This window comes from Scyliorhinus torazame, chromosome 18 (genome assembly GCF_047496885.1).
Source record: "Scyliorhinus torazame isolate Kashiwa2021f chromosome 18, sScyTor2.1, whole genome shotgun sequence".
Taxonomy (NCBI): Eukaryota; Metazoa; Chordata; class Chondrichthyes; order Carcharhiniformes; family Scyliorhinidae; genus Scyliorhinus; species Scyliorhinus torazame.
Window position 1 is genome coordinate 104620187 of NC_092724.1, and position 26284 is coordinate 104646470.

At 44.8% G+C, this 26284-nt stretch overlaps 1 protein-coding gene across 2 annotated transcripts in view; it reads right to left on the reverse strand.

The window, feature by feature from the left end:
• Window positions 1–26284, reverse strand: part of myocd (myocardin) — a 303397-nt gene that overhangs the window by 158104 nt on the left and 119009 nt on the right. The window contains exon 1 of one of the 2 annotated variants that reach the window (XM_072483117.1): window positions 7016–7322. The exons of the other annotated variant lie outside the window; for it this stretch is intronic. Within the exon in view, the coding sequence (XP_072339218.1) occupies window positions 7016–7070 (55 nt within the window). The 5' untranslated portion in view covers window positions 7071–7322. Of the gene's footprint in view, window positions 1–7015; window positions 7323–26284 lie in introns of those variants that run through there. 2 annotated transcript variants of the gene reach the window in all.

A 26284-nucleotide genomic window follows, 5' to 3' on the forward strand; every position in this document is an offset into this window, starting at 1 on the left:
GAAAGTAGAAAGGAATAATTTGGTAATGAAGGTGATCGCAAGCATTTGTTCTTCCTCAAAAAATTTGAACTTTCAGCAATTATTTTTACAACGGGCAGTATTCTGCACCCTGACAGATGACTGAGGTTGAGAAATGTTCGAGATGAGTACAGGCTTGGTTACTCAATTAAAACCAAGGAGCTGCCAAGAAAACTTGCCCCTACAGCTCATCCTGATTGTTATCTTGCAAACCTTCCTGTGCATCGCCGCTCTTTTTAAGTGAACAGCAAAAGCTGTTTGGTAATTTATTAGACTGGGTATATAACTGTAGTTACAATTATGATATCTACAACTGCATTGGCAATCATTGCAACAGCGTGAGGTGATGCAGAGCATTTTCGGGTATTAAGACTGGCTCAACTCTTAAGTGTTTCCAAATCTACTTCGTATTTATTATGAACCTTTTTTACTTTCTCATTTTGCCCGTACCTGCCTGAACTCTCTCAACCATACTGCATCTGAGAGGGAGGGTGAGTCAATCACAGGTGCCTGAGGAATTCTATTATTTGGCTTTGCAAATTGTAAGTTTACTGCCATAGAAAGCCCTAATGAGCAATATATGGACACTGGCATATTTCAATTGCTAGTCAGTGTATTGCAAAGCACCATTTATATTTTGGCACCGTCCTGCTGAATCAGCTATCAGCCGTGGTTCAGTTTGCAGTACTTGTGCCCCGAAGTAGAAAATTGAGTGGACAAATGCTACTCCAGAAAAATGAGCACTATAGCTGACACTTCAGTGCAGTACAAACCTAACAGTGCACCAGAAAATAAGTTCAGAGCGGGGAAAAATAATCAAAAGGCAGAATCAAAGAATCTTTATTTATGAATACACGCAGCATGCCTAACAAGATGGATGAATTGAAAGCACAAATCAAAATAAATGAGTATGACTGGATGGCCATTACAGAATCATGGGTTGCAAAATGACCCAGATTTTCATGGGTACTGAATATTTCGGAAGGACAGGAAGGTAGGAAAAGGAGGTGAAGTAATTCTGTTAATAAAGGGTGAGATCACTGCATTCGCGAGAGATGATTTTAGTTTGGAGGATCAGTTTGCCCGCAAGATTCGTAGAGTCCAACTCAAACGTTCTCTGAGTGGCATGTTAGCACAATGGTTAGCACCGTTACTTCACAGCGCTAGGGATCCGGGTTCGATTCCTGGCTTGGAGCACTGTTTGTGTGGAGTCTGCACGTTCTCCCCATCTATGTGTGGGTTTCCTCCCACAATCCCGAAAGACGTGCTTGTTTAGGTGAATTGGATATTCTGAACTCTCCCACAGTGTACCCGAACAGGCGCTGTAGTGTGGCAACTAGGGGATTTTCACAGTAACTTAGTTGCAGTGTTAATGTAAGCCTACTTGTGACACTAATAAAGATTATAGTTAAGTTCAGCATTGGCAAGCAAAGCAATTCCTTTGCCCAGCTATGCGACTTAACTTGCAATTCAATATCATACCCAAATTTCACTGGAAATTTTCATTTAAAGTGTTCTATGCCAACATCTTCCATCCACCATCCACATGCTTAAAGCATGTGAAAAGTGGACAAGGGCAGGACTCGGCATAGCTATGATGCCTCCACCAACCTCAAGCTGAAACCTCTGACAATACGTACCTTGAGGGCTACAGCATAGAAAAACAGGCACTTGGGTGAGGGAGTGGAGTGAGTGGATCCCGTCAAAATGGAGACACGAGGGAAAGCAAATACATTAAGAATGCTTTGTTCTTTTTTGGTGCCAATCACAGCACAGTGCTCCTTCCTGGTGCCATGCAAATGTGATGCGAGAAAAAACTTTTTCACACCAACCCGTGGCCCAGGGTCTAGAATGCTTTGCCTGGAAGTATGCTGGAGGCAGGTTTAATCGAGGCATTCAAGAGGGCATTCGATGACTACTTGAATAGAAACAATGTGCTGTGGCTGGGATAAAAGGCACTAAGTTATAATGCTCATTTGGAGAGCCGGTGCAGACAGAATGGGCCAAATAGCTTCCTTCTGTGATTCAGTATAAAAGCCACTGAGAGCCCCTCCATGGTCAACATGCTACAAACCACGTTTCTACAAGAAAGGACCGACCCATTACACTTTTATCTCGGGAAGCCTGTGTTGTTATTTGTTCGTGCCTTCCAAAAATCACCTCCTTCCCAATGCTAGAAGGGAGTGATTTCAAACAAAAATTATCAAGCCTTTGTTCCTTTCTTCTTCTGCATTGTATAAATATCCTTAAATGCTTACACATGAGATTCGGAGTGACTGGGTTAACAGATTGTGCTTTCATCTGTGCAAGCTGGATTCAAGTCCAAGAGCACTGATGGGCCAAAGACGTTGTAAAAGAACCAACAAGTAAGTTTGAGCAGTTTCAGCCAAGCTTTTGATGGGCACAGGCTCCATGCAAAATATTAACCTGTCTTTCTTGTCAGGTACTGGCTGACATGCAGTGACTGACTTTTATGTTTTTAAGCTGATGGCACACTTGGATTTCAGGTGTTTAATCAACCAAGACAAATCTTACTTCCTCTTCTAACAACAGTACAGTTCACAATTTTCCGATTGCTGATATAGCAGTTGTTCAGGTGCCACTTGATTTGGGGAATATTTATGGACATTCGCTGTTGAAGTACAGACAAGCGTGCAGGGATGAATGAACTTGTTTCTTGACACAACTGGCTGCACAGTAAAATTCAAAGTACATAAGCTTCTTTTAATTCTAAAAAAAGAAGCGTTCATGTCATTTCGCTTCTCGTAGAGGAAACCCATGCAGGCATGGGGAGAACGTGCAGCCTCCACACAGATAGTGACCCAAGCCGGGAATCGAACCTGGGACCCTGGAGCTGTGAAGCAACAGTGCTAACCACTCTGCTACCGTGCTAACCTCCGGGTGCTCCGATATCCTCCCAAAAATCCCGAAAGACGTGCTGTTAGGTAATTTGGATATTCTGAATTCTCTCTCAGTGTACTCGAATAGGCGCAGGAATGTGGTGACTAGGGGCTCTTCACAGTAACTTCATTGCAGTGTTAATGTAAGCCTACTTGTGGCAATAAAGATTATTATAAAAGAGCTCTCTAGGCCACTGAGGTTCATGTGAACTTTGATTTAGGATTTGGGTTTTAAGCTCCTTCCAGCACAATGACAGCCCAATTTTCAGTCCCCAGAGCTGTTGCCACTTTCCATTAACAGTAAGTGCTGCGCAGAAGCAGAGGTTGAATACTCTGCGTGAAGAATTTTCCACCAAGTACCACACACAGCCAAAAACTTTAGAAACTTCAGTTTTGAAGATAGATTGGATAGGTTGCGACTGTTCTCCTTGGAGAGAAGAAAACTGTGAAGAGATATGACACTGATGTTCAAAATCATGAGGGGGCTGGATAGAGTAGATAGGGAAAAACTGTTCCCACTCGCAAAATGATCAAGAACAAGAGGGCACAGATTTAAGTGATTTGCAAAAGAAGCAAATGTGATCTCAGAAACAAATATCTTCACACAACGAGTGATCCAGGCCTGGAGTGCACTGTCTGGAAGTGTGGGGTAGACAGGTTTAATAGTGGCATTCAGGAGAGTATTAGATGATTACTTCAATATAAACAATGTGCAGAGGTACAGGGAAATGGCAGGGGAATAGCGTGAAGTCAAGGTGCCCGTTTGGAGAGCCGATGCAGTCACGACAGGCCAAATGGTCTCCTTCTGCACCGTAACAATTCTGAGACTAGAGTGACTAAAATGCAGAATGATCTGACAAATTTAAGTACAGAAGGGAGTTAACAAAATAAGTATCAACCCCAATTAATCTGTAACTTGGATGAATTCAAGTTTTGTTTACTGTGTGTGTGTTGCGGGGGAATGGCCCCTAGTATTCGAGATTGATTCAAACTAATTTATATTGGGAAGTTCATGATCAGCTGCGCGTTAGTGCAGCAAAGCTTAGATCAAAGACATATACAAACAGTTTGATGTTAGGTGTTGTAGATGTCAACATATTAGCATCTGTGTTGGCTTGTAAGGATAATGATAATGTGAAGTTACAGTGGAACTGTTTTGGGACAGCAATCACACTATCATATTCTGATATTACACTGGTAACATTGCAGCAATGATAAATTCCAGATGGGAGATTATACTTGAAGCTAATGTTGCAATTAAGCAGAATGATGTTTTCAGAGAAAACTGGATTAAAAAAAAAACTTTCTGTGAAAACAGAATAAATGATCTGCCCAGTTTCAGAAGCAGCAAAACTGTTCAAGCTAAGCTCACATTCTAAGTAACAAAAGCACTCTGCAAAGTGATTATATTGTCAAATTAAAAGTAAATTCTAATCACTGTACTTTAGTTCAAAAATTGTATTCTTTCAACCATGCCATAAATACAAGAGCTATACATCGAACCTGGCATGAGGCAACACACAATTTCAAATTGGAAATGGTTTAAAGATTATAACCTCATAATTTAAACGTGTGGATCAATGACTGTTAATTGTCTCGGGCCAGAATTATTTCAAATCAATTCTCACAATGCAAATAATGGATAGCGAACAAAGGGAATTCTGAGATGTGTGACCTTAAGTCCAACTTTGTTGGTCACAATGTGTCGCATATTTTTTAAAATGCTGTACTTTGCTCTTGTTCAATGTATTTTTAAGAAGTTACCTGCAGGTACATATACTGCAGGAACCTGAAAAAAAAGTACAAAGTCTTACAACACCAGGTTAAAGTCCAACAGGTTTGTTTTGATGTCACTAGCTTTCGGAGCGCTGCTCCGTCCCCAGGCGAATGAAAAAAATAGCCATTGAATTGCATAAATTAATCAATAACCCAATTAGCCCATAATTATCATGGCGTGTTTTAGTGCTATTTATTTAAATAGGATCAATTGATCACATAACCAATAGGTGTTATGAGAGAGACAAATATACAAAGAAAGTCTTGCCCTGAGGACAATAAAGGAGGCAATGATTGGTCTGTTTTCTGATAGACTCTACCGTCCAGTGTCTGAAGGGCATGAGCACAAACTCCTGTTGTAAAGACAGAATCGGAGAAGCTGACAACTCAACATTTAATTCACTGATGCAGAGCAATGTAGCACAGATCACAGAAATAGGCTGTGAAAGACGTCAGTTGCACAGCAAGATAAGTTTGCATTTGGAAGGGTGACTTTTCTGTTCCAGGGATCAGAAGTCTTTAATCTAACCTGCTGCATAGGTATTTTAAACTGGAATATTTTGTTGCGATATTCCACTGGTCACTCACGTTGCTGCATGCACTGTGTTTTTTATTAAGTAATGCACGTTTTCTTTTCAGGAACAACTTTACAAAGTAAGCGTTTGTGCAAAACACATGTTCAATAGAAATTTATTTTCTAATAAACTCCAATTTGGTGACTGTTTTCTGGTTCATTTGCATCCATTGCGCAGTAATGTACAGTTCATTTCCATTATCTACATGCCTTGTTCATTATGGGTACTGTTACCCATGCAGGGTTGATATTCAAAATTTTAAGTATTTTCCTTTAAAGAAAACACCCCCAAAAAAAATCAAAACTGCCACTATTTAGAAATGCAGGCAAATGCTGAAGCATTCTTCCTGAAATCAGAATCATGAATGAAATATGCAATGTCAAATTCAATTATAATCTGTTTCAGAAAGGTGGCAGTGTTGTCACAAAGTTGAAGAGTTACACTGTTATAATTCTAATGCACACAGAACTTATACATCAAACAAATACTGGTTAAAACATAACGAACAAATGCTCTTTAAAATTAATTATATATCTGCATAAACTACTCATTTCTGAATATAATATTCTATCAAAATCTTTGCTTGAGGCTTCAGACAAAGCAAAATACACGAAAGGCTATATTTTAGTTAGTTGAATAGGTCCTGGTTCTCAAATCTCCGCTGGCTAAAATGACATGATTTTAATTGATCTGTTCTCAGGACAATGCAAGCATATTTTGAAATGCATAATGCTCACGTTTATAACCACTTAATTTATAAAAATAGTACAAACGCATTTACCTCCAATATAATGTTGGTTTATATGATGGTTTAATCATAAGCGTTTTCATTGGGCTTTACATCTACTTGTGTGCTAACAACTGCCAATAAAGAGGAAAAGCCTTGAAATGCTGGTGCCATCAGATGGGTTAATCTTCGACAAATAATGACGAAAGGCCAATCAAAAGCAAAGATACAATGAGATGTTGAGATGTCTTTCCAGCAATGGTTAATTGGCTGTCAAGGACATAATGGCAGTGGTATTGGTTTATTCTGTTCTACTCCTGCACTGTCAACAGGCACATTCGAAGAGCCTCTTGTGTGAGCTGAAAACCTCTTGGAAGTTTTGGGTTTAAAATTAGCCTCACTCAAACAAACAGCAATCATTACTAAACAAATACACTGAAGGTCAGAAAGAGGTTAATTCTTTATTTAAACCCCGGAAAATACATACATGATTGATTTTCATTTCCCCCACCCCAGATAGCTTTGAACAGTAAAGTAAATTCGCACTTTTGTAGAAAAGGTGGAATATCAAATACCTCTCACAAGGCCCTAATGACCACCTATCTGTTGCAGTTTGGAAATATCCACACTACATCAGCATCTAATATTACCAGAGGTAGTAGATTGGTATCAACAAGTTACATTTTTCTAATTCCCTACAGGTCGGATGTGGCTATTGCTGTGAATGCTCTGTCCTGCAAAATCCAAGAAACGGAATTAAAGCTGAAACCAATAACAGGCGCATGAGAAGAGCAAAGAGAAAGGTGAGAGAATGCAAAAATAGCGTTTGCTGTAAGGGAACGGATCCAACATTGACCCTCATTGAGAACCAAAATGTGTTTGAAAGAGTACAGTTGCTCCATAAACTAACAGATCACGTCTTCAATTAACCTATTTCGAATACTTATCTGAAAACCAGGGTTGGAAATGATATTTGTCCACTTTTAAGATTATAAAAAAGTACTTGTAAGTTGCCTTACCTGATCTGAACTTGCTTCGGATCAGCAGTGAGTGTTCTGAGCCCAAAAGTGTCATGTTGATAGTTAAGACACAACAGACAATTCCAGTAAAATCGGCCAAGACCAGTAGAAGCGTTCCTCAATTTTTCAAACCATAAATTGGTTCCGACAGAGGGGGAGAAAAAAAAAACAGCAACTGGTACTGCAAGTGATAAATAAGAATTCGTCCACAAAGTGTTTCTCGTCTCTCTCTTACACACAGGCGCTGCTTCACTGCTTAGTTTCTGTGCTCTTACAGCAGGGGTAGCTGTGTGCAGCGAGAAACTTGTTCAAGGCTTTTTGGTTCCATCCATCCACCTCCCCCCACCCGCCCCCCCGACTAGCGAGACAGCAACTGGTTGCACTGTACTGGGGAGGGCTAATTAACGCGTGGCCAGTCCGGACCCTCCTACTACAACGGAGGCTGTTAACTCTCATCACCACCACCACTGCCGCGATCCTGGCTCCTTCGCAAGCCTGTGCCCGGGACGAGCAGTTAGCTGGTTGATATCTGATCCTGGAAAGTAGCCGTGACAGCTCGTCAAGCCGGAGAGGATGGAGAGGCCGGAGACTTGTGTATATGTCAGTGTGTGTGTCTGTGTGCTCCGGACAGCCTCGTCCTTGTTGATCTCCAAGGCTGAGTTGCACAGTTGGAAAGAGTTCAAGAGGCAGGCAAACTTTGCTGTCCATCCCCACTCCACCCCCACACGGGGAGTCTGGAGTTTGCCCTAAACTTTGTGGATATCTCGCAACTGCCGGCGAATGAGTAACACAAATAGGAAGTGACTTGGATGTTGGGCATTGTAATAACTGCGATGGGTCCGAGAGCTCGATCAAGAGCTATGGATAAAAAAAGGGTTTTTATAATGTGCCACGTTGAATCTTTAAAATTAACGTGTTCCCTAAAATTAACCTGTTCCCCTCGCCCCTTGTAAATTCCGACCAAAGCAGCTTCGTACACAAACTGAGTTTCCCCAGGAACTGATACAACCCTAATCGCATCCATTCTCGCTCTGCTTTCAACCCTAATCACATTCACTCTGGCTGTGTTTTCTGCCGCCTCCTTTCCGATGTAATTTAACCCAACATCATCTTCACCACGAAACAAAAACCACCCAGAACTCAAATTCATTTTTCTTTGTTGTTCTTTTGGGGAGGGGTGGGGGGGGGGGGCGCAACAATGAATTAAATCATTAAATAAGGAGGTGCTGGCTCAGTTGAAACGCGAGGTGGCGTTCTGTTTGGACAGTTGCTTTCGTCCCAGCCACCGGCTCCAGCTCCCTGAAGGCTGGTGCCTTGTGTGGATCACCAGCAGCTGCCAATGTGTCAAAGTGCGGGACACACACAGGGGCGGTGGCGGAACCAGGATCGGGTGTGAGCTAAACAGTCCCTCACACACCAAATCCACCCCGGCCCAGCACAAGGAGGACGGCCAACATTACAGAGGGGGATTGGGAGTCCTCAGAGAAAACCTTTTCTTTGATTTGATTTCCAGAATGGCCTGCGCGGAGATTAAACAAGCGCAAGACATTGACCCCCGATGTCCCGGTTGAGATTAAATACTCGCGTTTGCACACATACATGAACACGTGTGGCCCACGGACCCCTTTTATCTGCAGCTACACAGAGAAAGTTATGCCCCAAACCCCCAATTTAACACTGAGATAACTGAAGGGTGAATTGACCTACTCGTCTTGATTACAGATCGCATTATTTTGTTTCGTACCGGCTGAAGCCGATGTCAGGGGGAGGTGAAAGTCAGATTCACCGGCAGGAGCTCGGTTCTGCTGTGCTCCGGGATGGTTTACACCCTAATTTGCGCCCAGACTTGCGACGCAGGCAGTGGAAACCAGTCTGTGAAATGACAGCGCGCCGAACACACTCCTGGGCAGGGCTGCAAACCCGGGGACGGGGGGGGGGGTGGGGTGGGGGTGCTCGCCCGCCCCGCAGTGCAATGTCATGCCTCTCCCAATGAAGCAGCGTTTGGCTTTAACTCAGTGTAAAACGCGCGATGTCATTGAGGTGTGAAAAGTCGCTGAACTGATGATGGGTGGGGGTTGGTTAGCGTAGCGGTCCCTGAAAGATCGACCGAAATTACCCTGCAGGTGGATTGGCCATGCTAAAAAAAAAATCATTTTTGGGATGATGTGGCTTCTGGCTGGGCTAGCATTTGTTGCCCATCCCTAATTGCCCTTGAACTGAGTGGCTTGCGATGAGCAGTTAAGAGGCAACCACATCGCTGTGTTTGTTGCGTCACACCTAGGGCAGACTGGGTTAGGACATTAGTGAATCAGGTGGGTTTTTACGACAATGGTTTCATGGTCATAGAATCCCTACAGTGCGGAAGGAGGCCATTCGGCCCATCGAATCTGCACCAGCCCTTGAAAAGAGCACCCTACTTAAGCATACGCTTCCACCCTATCCCTGTAACCCAGAAACCCCACCTAACCTTTTGGACACTGAGGGCAATTTAGCATGGCCAATCCACCTAACCTGCACATCTTTGGACTGTGGGGTGGAAACCGGAACACCCGGAGGAAACCCACGCATATATCGGGGGAATATGCAAACTCCACACAGTCATCCAAGGCTGGAATTGAACCCGGGTCGCTGGCGCTGTGAGGCAACAATGTTAACCACTGTGTCACCGTACCGTCATTATTAGACCTTTAATTCCAGATTTTTATTGAATTCAAATTTCACCATCTGCCATGGTGGGATTCCAACCTGGACCCCCAGAGCATTACCCTGGGTGTCTGGCTTACTAGTCCAGTGACAATTGCACTATACCACCGTCTCCCCTAATTGACTGCCCGTGCTAAATTCAACCGCAAAAATTCAATGAATTCCCATTTCAAAATCCACAACCCTTTCGACCACACCATTCACCCCATTCCAGGGACAAAATGTAACTCCATTCACCCAACTCAGACTGAGCAATGAAAAAAGATGTCCCCCCCCCCCCCCCCCACACACACACACTCATACACCCTGTCAATAAATCTCTCCTGACTGGATTTCCAGGACAAATCCTTAAGGATTGTCTCAGACCCTACAGGAATGGTGGGAAATTTGGAGAAAGAAATCATTTGAGCGTTCAGAAAAGTGCGCATTTTTAATTTAAGTCACCCAATTTGGTCATTTAACAGACTTACTGGCTTTTCAAACAGTTTGGAGGAGGAGCTGGCTCATCAGGTATCCATCGGTGGGTGGGTTGGAGGCAAGGTGATTGGAGGTCGGAGGAGATATGATTAAAAATTCAAAAACATGTCCAACCACAGTTGGTGACCTTGGAATGAATGGGCATCGGGCTGGCAGAGTGCTAAGAGGTAAGTATTCAATGGGGATATGTTCATGCCATTGTAACGAGATGGGGGAGGTCAAAGGAATCTTCTTGGAATGTGCTCTCTGCCTCAAATTAAGGTTGTGCCATTAACTCTGTTGCTGACCAATGATGAATTACCCTTTTTAATCTCCATTTTTGTTCCAACACGGCAGATGAAAAAGAACAAATAATCACAATTCATTTTAAAAATAGACATCAGTTTGTATCGATAAGGTTTTGATCCCCTAGAGGCCATAACTTTTAAAATAAATTCAAACTTCCATTGACTGGCTGAAAGGATCACATGACAAATTTCTAAGTTTCAAGTCTCTTACTGAAACACAAAATAAAGATAACATTGACTTAATATTATTTTAGCAGACAACTGAGACTCAAAGTGACAGAAAAAAATCCCCATTTAACATTTAATGAAAATGAAAATCTCTCTTGGTTGTACTTTAATACTCTATCTCTTAAATAGTCATTTGATTCTCCAAAAAACAGACCAATGTTAATTTTAGCTCATTTTTCCTTATCCAGCTAAAGATTTCTAGGGATAGAATTTCTGGTCTCGCCCGCCACGGGAATCGTCTCAGGCTGAATGGAAAATTTGACATACCATTTAAAGGGCCATTGTCGTCGGGCGGGAAATTCCGGACTTGGGGCACCACCCCTAATCTCTGAACTGATTTTGATGTTGTGGGTTACATGATCCCTCCCTCTAGTCAAAGCTAAGCAAATCCGCTATCTTCATTTAAACCCGCAAGACCTTTCTTTTCAACCTGAATGTGAGTCCCATTCACATTTCGCATGGTGAACAGGAGAGGTTTATTGCCTCTATCTCTCTGCTCTCTTGTTCTCTCTCTTCTCAGATTCTTGACGATTGACCCTGTCTCTGAGGTGCAGTGATATTTTAGGAAAACTGTAGTCCGATCCTACAATGTCTGCTTATGGGCTCTTCCTTTCTCAAAGCCCATCACCATGGCAATGTAAATCACATGGGTCTTATATTAAGGTAGAAATGCTAACTAGCTATCGTCCAAACCCCAGAACTTCATTCCATCTTGGACTTAAATAGACATTTTAAAGTGTAACCATTCATAAAACCTGGCCTTCACAATACGTCCTTGGGAATTGGAGACTAACAGTCTATCCGCCATCAGCACAACCACTGTGGCCATTGTTTAGAAGTGAGAATATCTTGCACCTTCTTCGCAGTAAGATAATCTGCCCCTCCACCCACCTTAATCTTTAACAACCAAACCACACAAGCTTGTTGTCAGCGGAATTCAGACCCCTCCATCTCTCTATTTTATCCTAAATTATGAACACAGTCCTTAAACATAACAATCTTATAAATCCTTGTATTTGTAACAATGTAAAGACTCTGTGAGTGTTTTTGTCAACTAAGTAACAATGCCGCTCTCCTCAGCTCTTGATACCTCAGGGAGTAGATACTATACAGTAGTAAAACACTACACAGTAGTAAGCGACATAGACTCGACAAGTCCAAGATGGATTTCAACTAGGTCAGCAGTGGGGGAGTGACAATTGAACTCTGCATTTAGATGGGAGCAGTTTCTCATTCCGCATTGTTATCCAATCTTGAAGTGGACCCCATAAAAGCAGGTTAGCCTTTACTATGTTGGCCTTTCTCTCACATAAATAGCATGCCAACATTCACTGTCTAGACTCAAGAATAAATAATCGTCACTTGTTTCAAATATGCAAGTGTCACTGCTGTCTATAGAACTCTACCCCAAGCAGGAATTACTGGCTTCAGGAGGAGGAGGACGGGGAGAAAGTTGGTGAGAAAATTGGATGGAGAAAAACAAGCTTGTTATAATATATTTTTAAAGGAACACAATGAATATTTAAGGAACGGGGTCCTGATAAAAACACATATGAAAGCTAGTAATATAGAATTAAAGTCAATGTGAGGTAAAGCACACTGGACAGTCAATTTTGATGCCAACATAGGTTAAGTCAGTTGTAAAATATTCTCTCCCAACTTGGTTAATGTTTATGTATTAGTCTGTTTAAGTCCTGAAAATGCATATCACCTAAGATATAGTGTAGTTTCATACTCTTCTGGCCAGCGTGAAACTGTTATATTTCATATACCATCCATCCATCTTATGATCCTTGAGTGAGTGGACCTTCCTAATTTACGGCCGGTAACCTATGATCACTAGAAACTGCTTTGAGGCTCATCACCTCACATAGGATTCTTATCGTAGATGCGATTCTGATTACCTCACACTAGGCTCCATTTACAGGTAGTTATGAAAGACCAGTATCTAAACCACTATGTTGCCTAAGTCCCGGACTCAAGTTTTATTTTTAAGAAGAACACATGTAAAGATCGATTTCATGTGAAATTAAAGTGAGTGGCGTTTGTCAATTTCTGGATGTTTGGTGCTCCTTGTTGGAATGCTGCAGATACTTTTAAATCACCAATTATTCTGCTGGCTAGCACAGTTACTTAAGAGTACACCTCTGCATAAGTAAAACCCATCGCTAAAATCGTTGTACCACATCAGAGCTGGGAAAACTGTGAGTATTTCTCCATTAGCAATTGTTGTGCTTTTGGATGACCTGTGTAATAGAAGCCCTCAGACTTCCAATCACACACAATAGGCACAGAAGGACAAGAGCCAAGGAAGAGCTGAATCTGAGCCAGAGGAGACAGTTAATGCGTGACAGCAGCTGCTGCCAGTGTGGGACTACAGCTACCACATGTTTGGCAGCAGGAATGCAAGTAATGCTCCAATATCTAAAGGGTTGCCTGTGTTTTACAGCAGGAATGGATACCAGGGAGAAGACAGTAAAATAAGCGACATTTTAAAACATGACCTATTCATTCCAAAATGAACAAAATGCAATGTATTCTCAGAATGTAAATATACCCATGAATAGGAAACTACACACAGCATGCATGAATCTGCTCATTATGTTTGCTTTGTCACAACAAATAATTATGTCCAGATCACGAGAAATTATCTTCTCATTCATATTACATGGTGACATGGATATTACATGGTGACATGGAAAACTTTAATGATTATTCTGTATTCCAGTACAAAAATGAATACCCCAGGACAGTCACCCGTGACTTTTCGTGTTGAATTATAAAAGGAAACATAATTCTACTGGGAGAGGGAGGTGGCTTTGTTGTATGTTTTTGTGTTTTCATGGGAAAGAAAGATAACTCTGCAATTTGAAAGATATGTTCAAATTTGTGATATTGAAATTTGAAGCAAATGGAAGGCGAAGGGATGGAATTTATTTTATTGCCCGTTAACATTGAGGAGCAGGTCAGCCATGATCTCATCATGGCAGAAGAGGTTGAAGGTGCTGAATGGTCTACTCCTGTTCTTATGGGATTGGATATTTTCATGCTTTTTGGCAAAGCTAACATTGTGCGGCTGAAGGTTGGATGTAACGTAACTACACAACAAAATATCTCCACTACAACAATTTGAAATGAATATGCGCACCAGTAAGTTACCTGTGATGTTGCACCTCAGAACTCGATCTGCAGAGCCTGTGCCTGTCTTCACCTTGTGATAATTAACAACGGAGAACTAAATGTCGACAAAGCAATTTGGAATATTAAATGGTGATAGAAAAAAGTGTGATCAAAAATTGTGATAATTGGAAATACAGGTAGGAAGTGTGTTTGCTAGCCAAGAATTATAATGAATATTACGATTTGGTTTTTACAAAAAAAGCAGATGGTGCAATGGGCTAGGGGACTGTCCTCTTACCTCTGACAATTGGATCTACATCCAATCCAAGATGTAGGAGGAAATTCCCAGCTCTCTCCGTTAGGTGGAAGAGTTTGATATGGAATCACCTTGACAATCTTAACTATGCTACTGGTGACAATAAGTACCAAGCATTAAAAAAAAAACCTAACTTGGGACTAACTGATATTAAGTTGTCAATCTTGTTCAAACATGCAACAAAAATATCTGGGTTGGACAACTGAAAAACTCATCTGGTGCAATAGATGATGCTCTTCTGAGGATGAGATTAGAAAAATATTTTGTGGTCTCGAGCAACATTTGAAGCAAGTGGTAGCTGGTGTACCATGGGGCTCCATTGGCTCGAGCTTGGCATTGGTCCTTGAGTGGCTCTGAGGTACTGAAAGGAACTACTAAGGCGAGGCTTAGGTCCTCTTTATGCCACTGTGCTGCTATTGATAGCCGGCTCCACTTAAGCCAACAACAAATTCATTCTGATGTTGGTGGGGAAGCAGAACATTACCATATCATAGTATTCATCATCTACTCCTCAATGGCAGTAAAAGTCAATGCCTGATGTCAGCAGTGCAATTGCACTTCTATCATTTGTAGCCTTTGCTTAAAAGGTCAAAAGGTCTGGTGGGCAGAAGGGAAAGCCAAAGTGACAAGCTTTGCGCAAACTGCATATCTATCTAGGATGGGTTCAACAGCACCTGCCCTATAGCACCAGCTTGTCACAGAATATATTCCACTTGAAGCAATTTAGCAACATGAGGAAACATCAGAATGTGTGGGCACAGAGCAAGCTATACCTTAAAGCTGCACACTGCTCCTTGTCTAATCGATGAGAGTTAATATGCATTGCAAAAAGTCTTTCCTGGATTGTCAGCCATTACATAATGATTTCTAATAGTAGATTATTTTTCTAAATATATTTTCAGCTGGTATAATTAAAAAGATTTGAGCCCCATAGAGTGACATACATTATTCTGTTATAACAAATATTTCAAAGTAGATAATATTAATTCTATTTAAAGTTTTGCAGCTTCCAACAACTTTGGAATGGTGTAGTCCAAAAAATTAAACGACAGAGCCAGTCCTATGTTATATAATTATCTATGGCATTACATATTCATCTTTTTTGTCCATTCTGAAAGAACGTTAATTAGAAACAGACACATAAAGACACACTTACACTACATTTGCAAGGAAAGGCCAGCTGTAGACGGAGATTTTTAAATTCTGTGCCAAATAAACACATTGGGTTAGGTAATCTATACTAATGAAATCCTCTGTGGATCTGAATTAAATAAAGTGTCAAACTACCTTCTTAATTTAATTTGAATTTAATCCAAATTAAACAACTTTGAGCTATCCTACACCATTTAATCAGGTCAGATTAAATTTAAGCAGTCTCGAATCAAGGAGATTAATAATGCATTAAGTGGATTACCCCTATGTGTTGTGTAAATATCCAGTCAGCAAACCATATATTGTGTGCAACTAGTTCTTCAATGCGGATATATATTTTTGGCCAGATAAATATGTTGGACGTGATTCTTCGTCCCGCCAGCCCTGTTTTCCAGTGCGGCGCGCCCCCGCCGGCAATGGGGCTTGCCATTGTGGTCGCCCCCCACACCGTCGAGAAACCCACGGGCGAGGTTGCACTGTCGGAGGAGAACCCCGCTGCCTATCTTTTTGCTTACTTCCTTTTCGTGCGCTAGGATTTGGATGAAAGGGAACATCAATATGAACCATAGACTTTGCACTGTTGCTTAAAGAAAAACTGTTTTCAGTATTTAACATCCTGCGTTATGTTTCAAGCACAACTGTGCACGAAGTCTTCATTTCCAACCATTTCTATGGCGCATATGATGAAAGAGTTAATGTATCGCTGCTCTGATGCTGGTGGATTTTTTTTACTAACTGAGTTTGGTCCTTTTGCACTACTTCCAATTCATATCTTTCACAAATGTCTGCGTTTTTAGAAGTCGGCCCTCGGCTGATCCACCAAACTTGTGTGAATGCAGCAAAGGAGACAAACTTTGTTCCACCCAACTCACAAGGTAACCCTGTGATGCGACCATCAATTCACACGAGATGAAGAGTTGAAGTGAACAGTGGTTTTAATCAGCTAGAACTGTGCCTGCCTGCGACTGCTCTGTACTGAGTGCCGCCTACAGGCTGCAGCTCTATATACCTCCCCCGAGCCACAGGCGGAGCCCACAAGGGCATCAACATAATACAAAACAATGTAATGCAATTACAATGGTGAATGGTAGCAGTAATACATTCACCACATTCACCCCCTGTTAAAAATTGAAGTCCAGCGGGGGTGAAGTGGGCTCACAGATCGAGTCTGTCCGGCGCCTTGATCGTTCGTTGGGATCGCCTGAGCACTGGTTTTGCTGCGGGCACGGGTGTTGAACTCGTCGTTGCGGGCACGGGTGTTGTGCTCGTTGACTCCGGGAGCGTCTCTTCTGGAGTTTCATCACTCTAGGTTGGCGATGGGGTGAGGGAGGTGTAGGCCATGAAGGGGCGGGGGCGGTGTCCGGTGTAGGATGAGGAGAGTAGGTGATGTTCGCAGGGGAACCGGCGGGTGCCAGATCCCGGAGGGAGACTGTATCTTGTCAGCCTTCGTGGTGCGCCACGTAGACATACTGTGGGTTGGCGTGAAGGAGCTGGACTCTCTCGACCAGAAGGTCGGACTTATGGCTCCTCCCGTGCTTTAGGAGGAGGACAAGCCCTGGTGTTGTCAGCCAGGACGGAAGCGAAACCCCGGAGGTGGATTTTCTGGGGAAGACAAATAGGCGGCCATGAGGGCTGTTCGTGGCTGTACAGAGGAGTGACCTAATGGAGTGGAGCGCATCGGGGAGGACCTCCTGCCAGCGGGAAACTGGGAGACCCCTAGATGGTAGGGCCAGAAGAATGGTCTTCCACACCGTCGCGTTCTCTTCTCCACCTGTCCGTTTCCCCGGGGGTTGTAGCTGGTATTCCTGCTCGAGGCAATGCCCTTACCGAGCAGGTAGCCTTAATGACAGTGGCCGAGGTCATGTCGGGGAAAGGGGATGTATGGCAAAGGGGAAACGGGAATACTCGTCAACAACGTTAAGAAAATACACGTTGCGGTCAGTGGAGGGGAGGGGCCCTTTGAAATCGATGCTGAGGCGCTCAAAGGGCCGGGAGGCCTTCAACAGGTGGGCCTTGTCTGGACGATAGATGTGCGGCTTACACTCCGCGCAGACTTGGCAGTCCCTGGTCATGGTCCTGACCTCCTCGGTGGAGTAGGGCAGGTTGCGGGCCTTGATGAAGTGGAGAAGCCGGGTGACCCCCGGGTGACAGAGGTCATTGTGGATGGCCCGGAGTCGGTCATCTTGCGCACTGGTGCATGTGCCGCGGGACATGGCATCTGGGGGCTCGTTGAGCTTCCCAGGACGATACACAATATCGTAATTATAGGTGGAGAGTTCGATCCTCCACCTCAAGATTTTATCATTCTTGATCTTGCCCCGCTGTGTATTGTTGAACATAAAGGCTACCGACCGTTGGTTGGTGACAAGGGTGAACCTTCTACCAGCCAGGTAGTGCCTCCAATGCCGCACAGCTTCCACAATGGCTTGAGCTTCTTTTTCGACTGAGGAGTGTCGAATCTCGGAGGCGTTGAGGGTACGGGAAAAAGAGGGTACGGGAAAAAAAGGCTACTGGCCTGCCTGGTTAACGGTAGCGGCCAGGGCTACATCTGACGCGTCGCTCTCCACCTGGAAGGGGATGGACTCATCCACCGCGTGCATCGCGGCTTTGGTAATATCTGCCTTGATGCGGCTGAAGGCCAGGCGGGCCTGAGTCATCAGGGGGAAGATGGTGGCTTTGATAAGCGGGCGGGCTTTGTCCGCATATTTGGGGATCCGCTGGGCATAATATGAAAAGAACCTAAGGCATCTTTTCAGGGCCTTGGGGCAGTGGAGATGGGGGAGTTGCAGGAGGGGGCGCATGTGGTCGGGTTCGGGCCCTAGGACTCCGTTTTCCACGACATAGCCGAGGATGGCCAGTCGGGTTTTGCGGAAAACGCATTTCTCCTTGTTATAGGTGAGAATGAGGGCTTGGGCGGGTTGGAGAAACTTCTGAAGGTTGGCGTCGTGGTCCTGCTGATCATGGCTGCAGATGGTGACGTTGTCCAAGTACGGAAATGTGGCCCGCAGCCCGTACTGGTTCACCATTCGGTCCATCGTTCCTTGGAAGACCGAGACCCCGTTGGTGACGCCGAAGGGGATCCGGAGGAAGTGGAAGAGGCGGCTGTCTACCTCAAAGGCCGTGTAGTGGCGATCTTCCTGGCGGATTGGAAGTTGGTGATATGTGGACTTCAGATCTACCCTGGAGAACACCCAGTACTGTGCAATATGATTCACCAGGTCCGCTATCCGGGGAAGGGGGTACGCATCGAGTTGCCTGTACTGGTTTATGGTTTGGCAGTAGTCTATAACCATCTGGTTCTTTCCCCTGGTCCTGATGCCCACCACTTGGGCTCTCCAGGGGCTATTACTGGCCTCGATGACCCACTCCCTCAAGAGCCGCTGGACCTCTGACTTGATAAAAGTCCTGTCCTGGGCACTGTACCGCCTACTCCTGGTGGCGATGGGTTTACAGTCGGCGGTGAGGTTCGTCGAAGAGCGGGGGAGGGGCGACTTTAAGGGTTGTGAGGCTACATACGGTGAGAGGGGGTAGGGGCCCGCCGAACTTCTGGGTCAGGCTTCTGAGGTTGCACTGGAGGTCCAGTCCTAACAGGAGAGGAGCGCAGTGAGCGGGGAGGACATATAGTTTAAAATTGGCGTACTCGGCGCCCTGTATCACGAGGTACGCAACACAGTACCCCCGGATCTGCAGTGAATGCGATCCGGAAGCGAGGGAGATTGTTTGGAATGCGGGGGAAATTTGGAGAGAACAGCACCTTACCGTGTCTGGATGTATGAAGCTCTCCGTGCTCCCAGAGTCAAACAGGCAGGGCATTTCGTGCCCATTGACCCGGACGGTCATCATCGAGTTCCTGAGGTGCTTGGGCCGTGACTGGTCGAGGGTGACAGCGCCGAGCTGCGGGTGGCCGGCATGGTCGGAGATGGTCCCAAGATGGCGGCCCCCGTCGGTCGCACGTGTCGGGCGGCATTGGAGATGGCGGACGAAATGGCAGCCCCCATGAATCGTACGAGTCGGGTAGGGTTAAAGATGGCTGCCCCCATGGACAGCACAAGGCTGACGATGCATCTGAAGGGGGCGGTACCGGCAGGCACGCAGCCACACTGCGGGGTCTGCGGGCCTGTGAGCCTGAAAGTCGGGCCTGTGATTTAGGAGCTTTGGACCTGGCCAGGCAGACTTTGGCAAAGTGTCCGTTCTTGCCGCAGTCGCTACAGGTCGAGGTCCGAGCCAGGCAATGCTGCCTGGGGTGCTGGTTCTGACTGCCGAAATAGCAGGGCAGCCCCCCGGGTTGGGCGGGCAGCCGCGCGGCACAGGCCTGGGACACCCTCTGGTTGGGTGACCACGAGGGGATCACGTGGTCGGAGGGGAAAGCATTGAGGCTCTGAAACTCTACTTCTAAGGAGGTGGATAATTTTACTAGGTCGAGGGCGCCCTTTTCGAGCAAGCGCTGTCTGACGTAGTTGGACTGGACTCCGGCCACAGATGTGTCCCAGATGGCGAGTTCCATATGCTGCGAGGCCGTGATGTCCTTGTAGTTGCAGTTTTGAGTGAGTACCTGCAGATCTCGTAGGTATTCCTCCAGCGAGTCCCCGGGGCGTTGACGACGGGTGGTGAGGAGTTGCCGCGCAAACACTTCGTTCACCGGCCTCACGTACTGCCTTTTCAGGATCGCGACCGCGTCTGCGTACGTGGTTGCTTCCTCGATCTGCACGGAGATTCTGTGGCTCAGCTGGGCGTGGAGGAGACTCAGTTTCTGTTCCTCGGTGACGTTGGGCGAGGAGGAGGCGGCGAGGTAGGCGTCAAAACAGCAGAGCTAGTTCGAAAAAATTTGTTTGGCTTCAGGTGCCTGTGGGTTGAGTTTCAGTCGATCAGGTTTGAGGGCTGCTTCCATAGTGATATTTTAGCTTATTAAATTGATGCGACCATCAATTCACACGAGACGAAAAGTTGAAGTGAACAGTGGTTTTAATCAGCTAGAACTGTGCCTGCCTGCGACTGCTCTGTACTGAGTGCCGCCTACAGGCTGCAGCTCTATATACCTCCCCCGAGCCACAGGCGGAGCCCACAAGGGCATCAACATAATACAATACAACGTAATGCAATTACAATGGTGAATGGTAGCAGTAATACATTCACCACACCCTGCCACTCCACTCACTCCCTGTAATGCATTAATGATAAGATTGGTTTCCAGCCCTTATTTCTTTCTCTGTCACTGATGCCGAGGTCAAGATTCATCAACATTCACCCGCGCCGTCTCCTACTCCGAATTAATTCTTTACCAGGGCCGTGCAGCTGTCGAACAGTTCAAGAAGTTCAATCCACTTTATGATCCACAGGGATGTTTTATGGCCCCCTGCTTTGACTGAAAGTATAATACAAACTGGGTAGTTTCTGCAGTAATTGAAGTGGTAGGGAGTGATCATACCATATAAACGCAGCCATGTAGGAAGCTTTTAACATTTTTTTCAACCCACACCGTTTCTCCCCCCCCAACCCACATCTATACTTATTGAAAACAAATGATTTATTCCACCCATCCAGGGTGTGCTTGGGGTGTAAAAACACAGAAAAAAAATCCCCAGGTGCCGATGTACACAGCACAGTTGCTCTCTTGACTGAATGTTGGCTGCTTGAGACAGGTTGTTTAAAAACTCTGGAGGGAGTTTAAACATTTCACATCTTTACCACATCATTTATGGGAGGGGCTTTGCAGTTTAAGTTCTTCAAAATGGCCCCAGGGACATGCTGGCAACAGATTTGGCATGGCACCCAGTTTAAATTAATTACTGCACACCTACATCTTTTAATCTGCCTCGATAGGGGATGGTGCTGTTCATGTGCAAGAGAAAAGGAAACTCAGATCCACAAGGAAGCCTCTCAAAAAAAAAAGATATGTATTGGCACTGCCCTCTGGGGGTGACACAGCTGGCAGCAATTGTGTGTTTCAGAGCATTAACACACACAGAGCACATGTATTGGGGCGTGCTCTTAATTAAAAGCAGCATACTGATAAGTGCAGGGAAGCATTTGTTTTATTTAATAAGGGTTTCACATGCCAGATGCATTTAGTCAACAGGTAAAGAGGGTATTAGAAATAATTTAAAAGCAAGGTTTAGCTGAATATGCAAAGCGCTACCACAGAGTCATGATGCAAATGTGTTCCTGTAATTCATTACTCCAGATTGTCAGCCATGGTTCTATTCATAGCATTCTTGTTGCTGGGTCAAAAGGTTTTGGGTTCAAGTCTCACTCCAGAAGCTTGAGCACAAAATCGAGGCTGATGCTTCAGTGAGTACTGAGGAAGTGCTGCACTGTGAGATGTGCCATCATTTGGATAACATATTAGACAAGGCTTTGTCTGCCCTCTAAGGTGGGCGCAGGAGACCCCATGGAACTATTTGCAGAAGATCGGGGTGAGTTGTCTCGCTAAACTCGCCAATATTTCTCTCTCAGAAAATCACTAAAAAGAATAATCTGGACATTGTTCCATTGCTGTTTGTCGGATCTTGCTCTATGCATATTAGCTCGAGCATTTGCTACATTACAACAATGGGTACTCACTTCAAAAGTATCCTGGGGTCACAAGATGTGCTAAATAAATGCAGTCTTTCTTTTTACATCATGAGGTTGCAGGAGGGTTTCTTGAATAAAATTATATTTTAATTTCTTAATTATAGGGGAAATTCAATGTTCCTTCAGGGAGTCATATCAGGATAGAGATAAAGCATCAATACTGGCTGCCTATTCTCTGCTGAACCTATCCAGTTTTGGACCTTGCTTTCGAATTGATAGCTAAAATTTCAAAGCGTCTATTAGAGACCTGGGTGTGCTAGTGCATGAGTCACAAAAAGTTGGTTTACAGGTGCAACAGGTGATTAAGAAGGCAAATGGAGTTTTGTCCTTCATTGCTAGAGGGATGGAGTTTAAGACTAGGGAGGTTATGCTTCAATTGTATAAGGTGTTAGTGATGCCACACCTGGCGTATTGTGTTCAGTTTTGGTCTCCTTACCTGAGAAAGATTCTACTGGTGCTGGAGGGTGTGCAGAGGAGATTCACTAGGTTAATCCCAGAGCTGAAGGGGTTGGATTACGAGAAGAGATTGAGTAGACTGGGACTGTACTCGTTGGAATTTAGAAGGATGCGGGGGGATCTTATTGAAACATATAATATTATGAAGGGAGTAGATGCGGGCAGGTTGTTTCCACTGGTGGGTGAAAGCAGAACTAGGGGGCATAGCCTCAAAATAAGGGGAAGTAGATTTAGGACTCAGCTTAGGAGGAACTGCTTCACCCAAAGCGTTGTGAATCTATGGAATTCCTTGCCCAGTGAAGCAGTTGAGGCTCCTTCATTAAATGTTTTTAAGATAAAGATAGATAGTTTTTTTAAGAAAAAAGGGATTAAGGGTTATGGTGTTCGAGCCAGAAAGTGGAGCTGAGTCCACAAAAGATCAGCCATGATCTCATTGAATGGCGGAGCAGGCTCGAGGGGCCAGGTGGCCTACTCCCGCTCCTAGTTCTTATGTTCTTCATTGTCATTGGAAAATTACGTCATTGTACAAGAGACTGTCCATTTTGTTGCTCAAGGTCCACACCAGGAGTGGATATCAGGAAGTTTCACACTGGAGGATGGAAATCTGGGGCAGGGAATGCATAATTTCCAATTTGCACAAAGGGATGTGCGCCAAGGAACTGAAATTCCTCCCTTTCAATGAGCCAACCTGAACGTGACATTTCCTCTCTCGTATTTTTACCTTTTATTTGAAGTGTCCCAAAAGCAATCAATAGTTTATCTCCTCTTCCACAAATGGTGGTCAGTGACTGCCTATTAAGGACGTGACAAGCCCATCCAATTAATTTGTCATCTGATTTTCTCGTGTGCTCTTTGGCAACATCCATTACACCCATATTACAGGCATAAACCAGATGCAGTGGAGGTCAATTTTTGGAACTGAGCATCATGCACTCCAACAACACATAGCATACGTATCATCTAAAATTGGGCCTAGTTAATTTATGGGCGGTTGAAATGGCCACCTAAAACAGGCATTTGGCCCCTTATACCTGCTAATGAGGGGCCATCTACCTGTTTGAGGACACCTCAGGGAAATGGGAATTTGCATATTTAGCTGAATCTTTGCTTTAAATTGTTTCTAAACATGTTTTTACATGTTCACTAAATGCGTCTGGAATGTGATACCCTTATTAATAAAGGACAAGCATGTGGCTTAGAAACGATGAAAAAGTTTGTTTTCAATTGATGTGTAAGTACGAGGAGCAGGTGTGCCCCTCCCAACTTCACAGTCCTCCAAACACTTTGTGCCAACTGCAATGGTGTCCTCCTCTCCAGGCTTCATTACCCAGGCCGCTGTTGGCGAGGAAGGTGCCCTGAAATTGTTTGCTTGGATGGGCTGAAGGTGAAGGCGTCAGGGTGGCAGCAGCTCACCATAATCATTGTAGAGCCCCGGGGACCAACTTATCATGCTCTTCAGAGCTCTATCCCCACCTGGAGGCTCAGGGATCCCAGAGCCAATTTGGCATGTGAAAAACAAAAGATGTAAACCATATCCAGACACAAAATACCATCCGGTGTTTCCTGCTGATCAGGTGGGCGAAATGAAAGCTCACAAAATGGTGAAATGCAGGAACAAACTTGCAGTTCCCCAGACCGATGACTCAACCCGCAGCTTATGCTGCCAATGAGATTTTGTCTATGTTAATTCAGAAAGTGCATCATTTGGGAGGACGTACTGAAGCAGACAGCGTAAGGGAATTCAGTTAACAGGCACAGTTGAAATAAAATCACTAAAACAGTTGAAGTGATAATGTTATTGTGGGCACAAACCTCCAGCTGCAGAGGGCTGTCTGCATTTCAGTGTCAGCTGGAATCTGGAGAGCAATTCAGTGGACACAAGTTAAAGTCCGTTGAACGGCGCATTTAATGGGATGTTTCTTGGCGGCTAGTGCATCGAGAAACACCCTGCTTTCCAATACCACTTTGCCTTTTTTTTGGCCTTGGAGTTTCTCCCCACTGTGACTCCTCGCAGATCAGGGATTTTTTTGTCTGGCAGCCCCGATGTCCCCCCCCCCCCTCCCCCTTTAAGGCCCACTACACACTTTTGACCCCCATCTCCCCACAACCTGGGGGAGGTGCCCGACAACCCCTCCCACCCCCCCAGGACTCACTTCTGGTTGTGCCAACCTGGCACCTTTGTACCCTGGCACAGCCAGCCCTGCACCCTGGCAGTACCACCTGGGCACCCTCGAAGTGCCAAGGTTGCATTGTCAAGGTGCCTGGGTGACACTGCCAGGGTGCCATGCTGCCCTGTTCTCTCCTGGGGATCTCCAATGGCTTGGGTTGGGAGACCCCGCAGGTGCCGTTTCGTCTGGTCCACGTTGTGTGGGACGTGGCTAAATGGCACCCTGGTCAGATCTCCATTTGGTGACTGTATGGAGTTTGCATGTTTTCCTGTGTCTGCATGGATTTCCTCCGCATGTGCTCCGGTTTCCTTCCATAGTCCAAAAACATGTAGGTTAGGTGGATTGGCCATGCTAAATTGCCCCTTAGTGTCTAAAGATGTGCAGGTTAGGTGGGGTTATGGCATTAGGACGGGGGATTTGACCTAGGTAGGGTGCTCTTTCAGAGGTTTGGTGCAGATTTGATGGAACAAAAGGCTTCCTTCTACACTGTAGAGATTCTATGGATTCTATCATCATTTTGGGGACATGGCGGTTATGTTACGGACCAATAATCCAGAAAACTCGACAAATGATCTGGAGACATAATTCAAATCCCTCTGTGACAGTTGGGGAATTTAAATTCAGCGAATTAACCAAATCTGGAATAAAAGCTGGTCACTGTAAAACTAATGGACCATCAGAAAACATTGTCTGGTTCATGAAATTCTTTAGGGAAGGAAATCTGTCCTTACCTGGTCTGGCCTATATATGACACAACATACAGCTAGATGATTGGCCATGGTCTAATTGAATGGCAGCGGATCAGGCTTAATGGGCTGAATGCTTTTATGTTCCTAATAAGGTGCACTCGTTCTGATATCTGTCTTCTAGATGCCTTTGAACAGAATTCAAACTAGTAGACGGTTCGGGATCACCTGATTTGTTGTGATGATTGCATCCTCACTTGTCTCTGATTTTCACTCTGTTTCTCAATTGCACCAAAGTTATGGGGCGGGATTCTCCGTCCCACCGCACCCATTTTCTGGTGCGGCGGGCCCCCGCCGGCAGCGGGATCTTCCGTCCCAGCAGCTGGCCAATGGGGGTTTCCCATTGTGGGCACCCCCACGGTGCTGGGAAATCTGCGGGCGCGAATGTGCTGCCGGCAAAGCGGAGGATCCCGCTGACGGAGAAGCCAGCCGCTTATGTTTCACCTCTCTGTGCCCAGTTCTGCCTGGCCAATGTAAGGTCTTGGCTGTGGTGATTTCTCCACTATATCTCCAAATCTCAATTGATCTCTGATCAAAAACCCTGTTCTCTCATCTGAAGAACTGATAATGCTCTTGTTCTCTAATGATTATCATCGTGTTTCATCATGTTTACTTGGGTAAGTTTCTTTATCTCGTTCTTTCTCTAAGCCTGCGTCTTTGACCTGTGGTGTCAATGTGTGTGGAAGGATAGAAATCTGTGTCTGCAACCTTTTCCCCCATGAGTAACTCACATGGACCCAATTCATTTTGCAAGGGTGAGGATCACACAAAAAAATCATTGTCCTTTTTCAGTAACGCCTTTACAATTTGGACATCTCTCTCTGCTTCTCCACTAGGCCATGGAAACCTCATGAACTTGAGTGAACAAATCCAAGTTTTTCTGTAAATGCTTAAAATTCTATACTCCCGAATTGTAAACCGTCATCTAGTATCACAATGTCAGGAAGACAACGACCGCAAAAAATTATTTCAATGACGTTATCGCTGCTTCTGATGACTGGCCATGTAACTCTTTCATTTCAGTTCATCTTGAGTAGTAATCT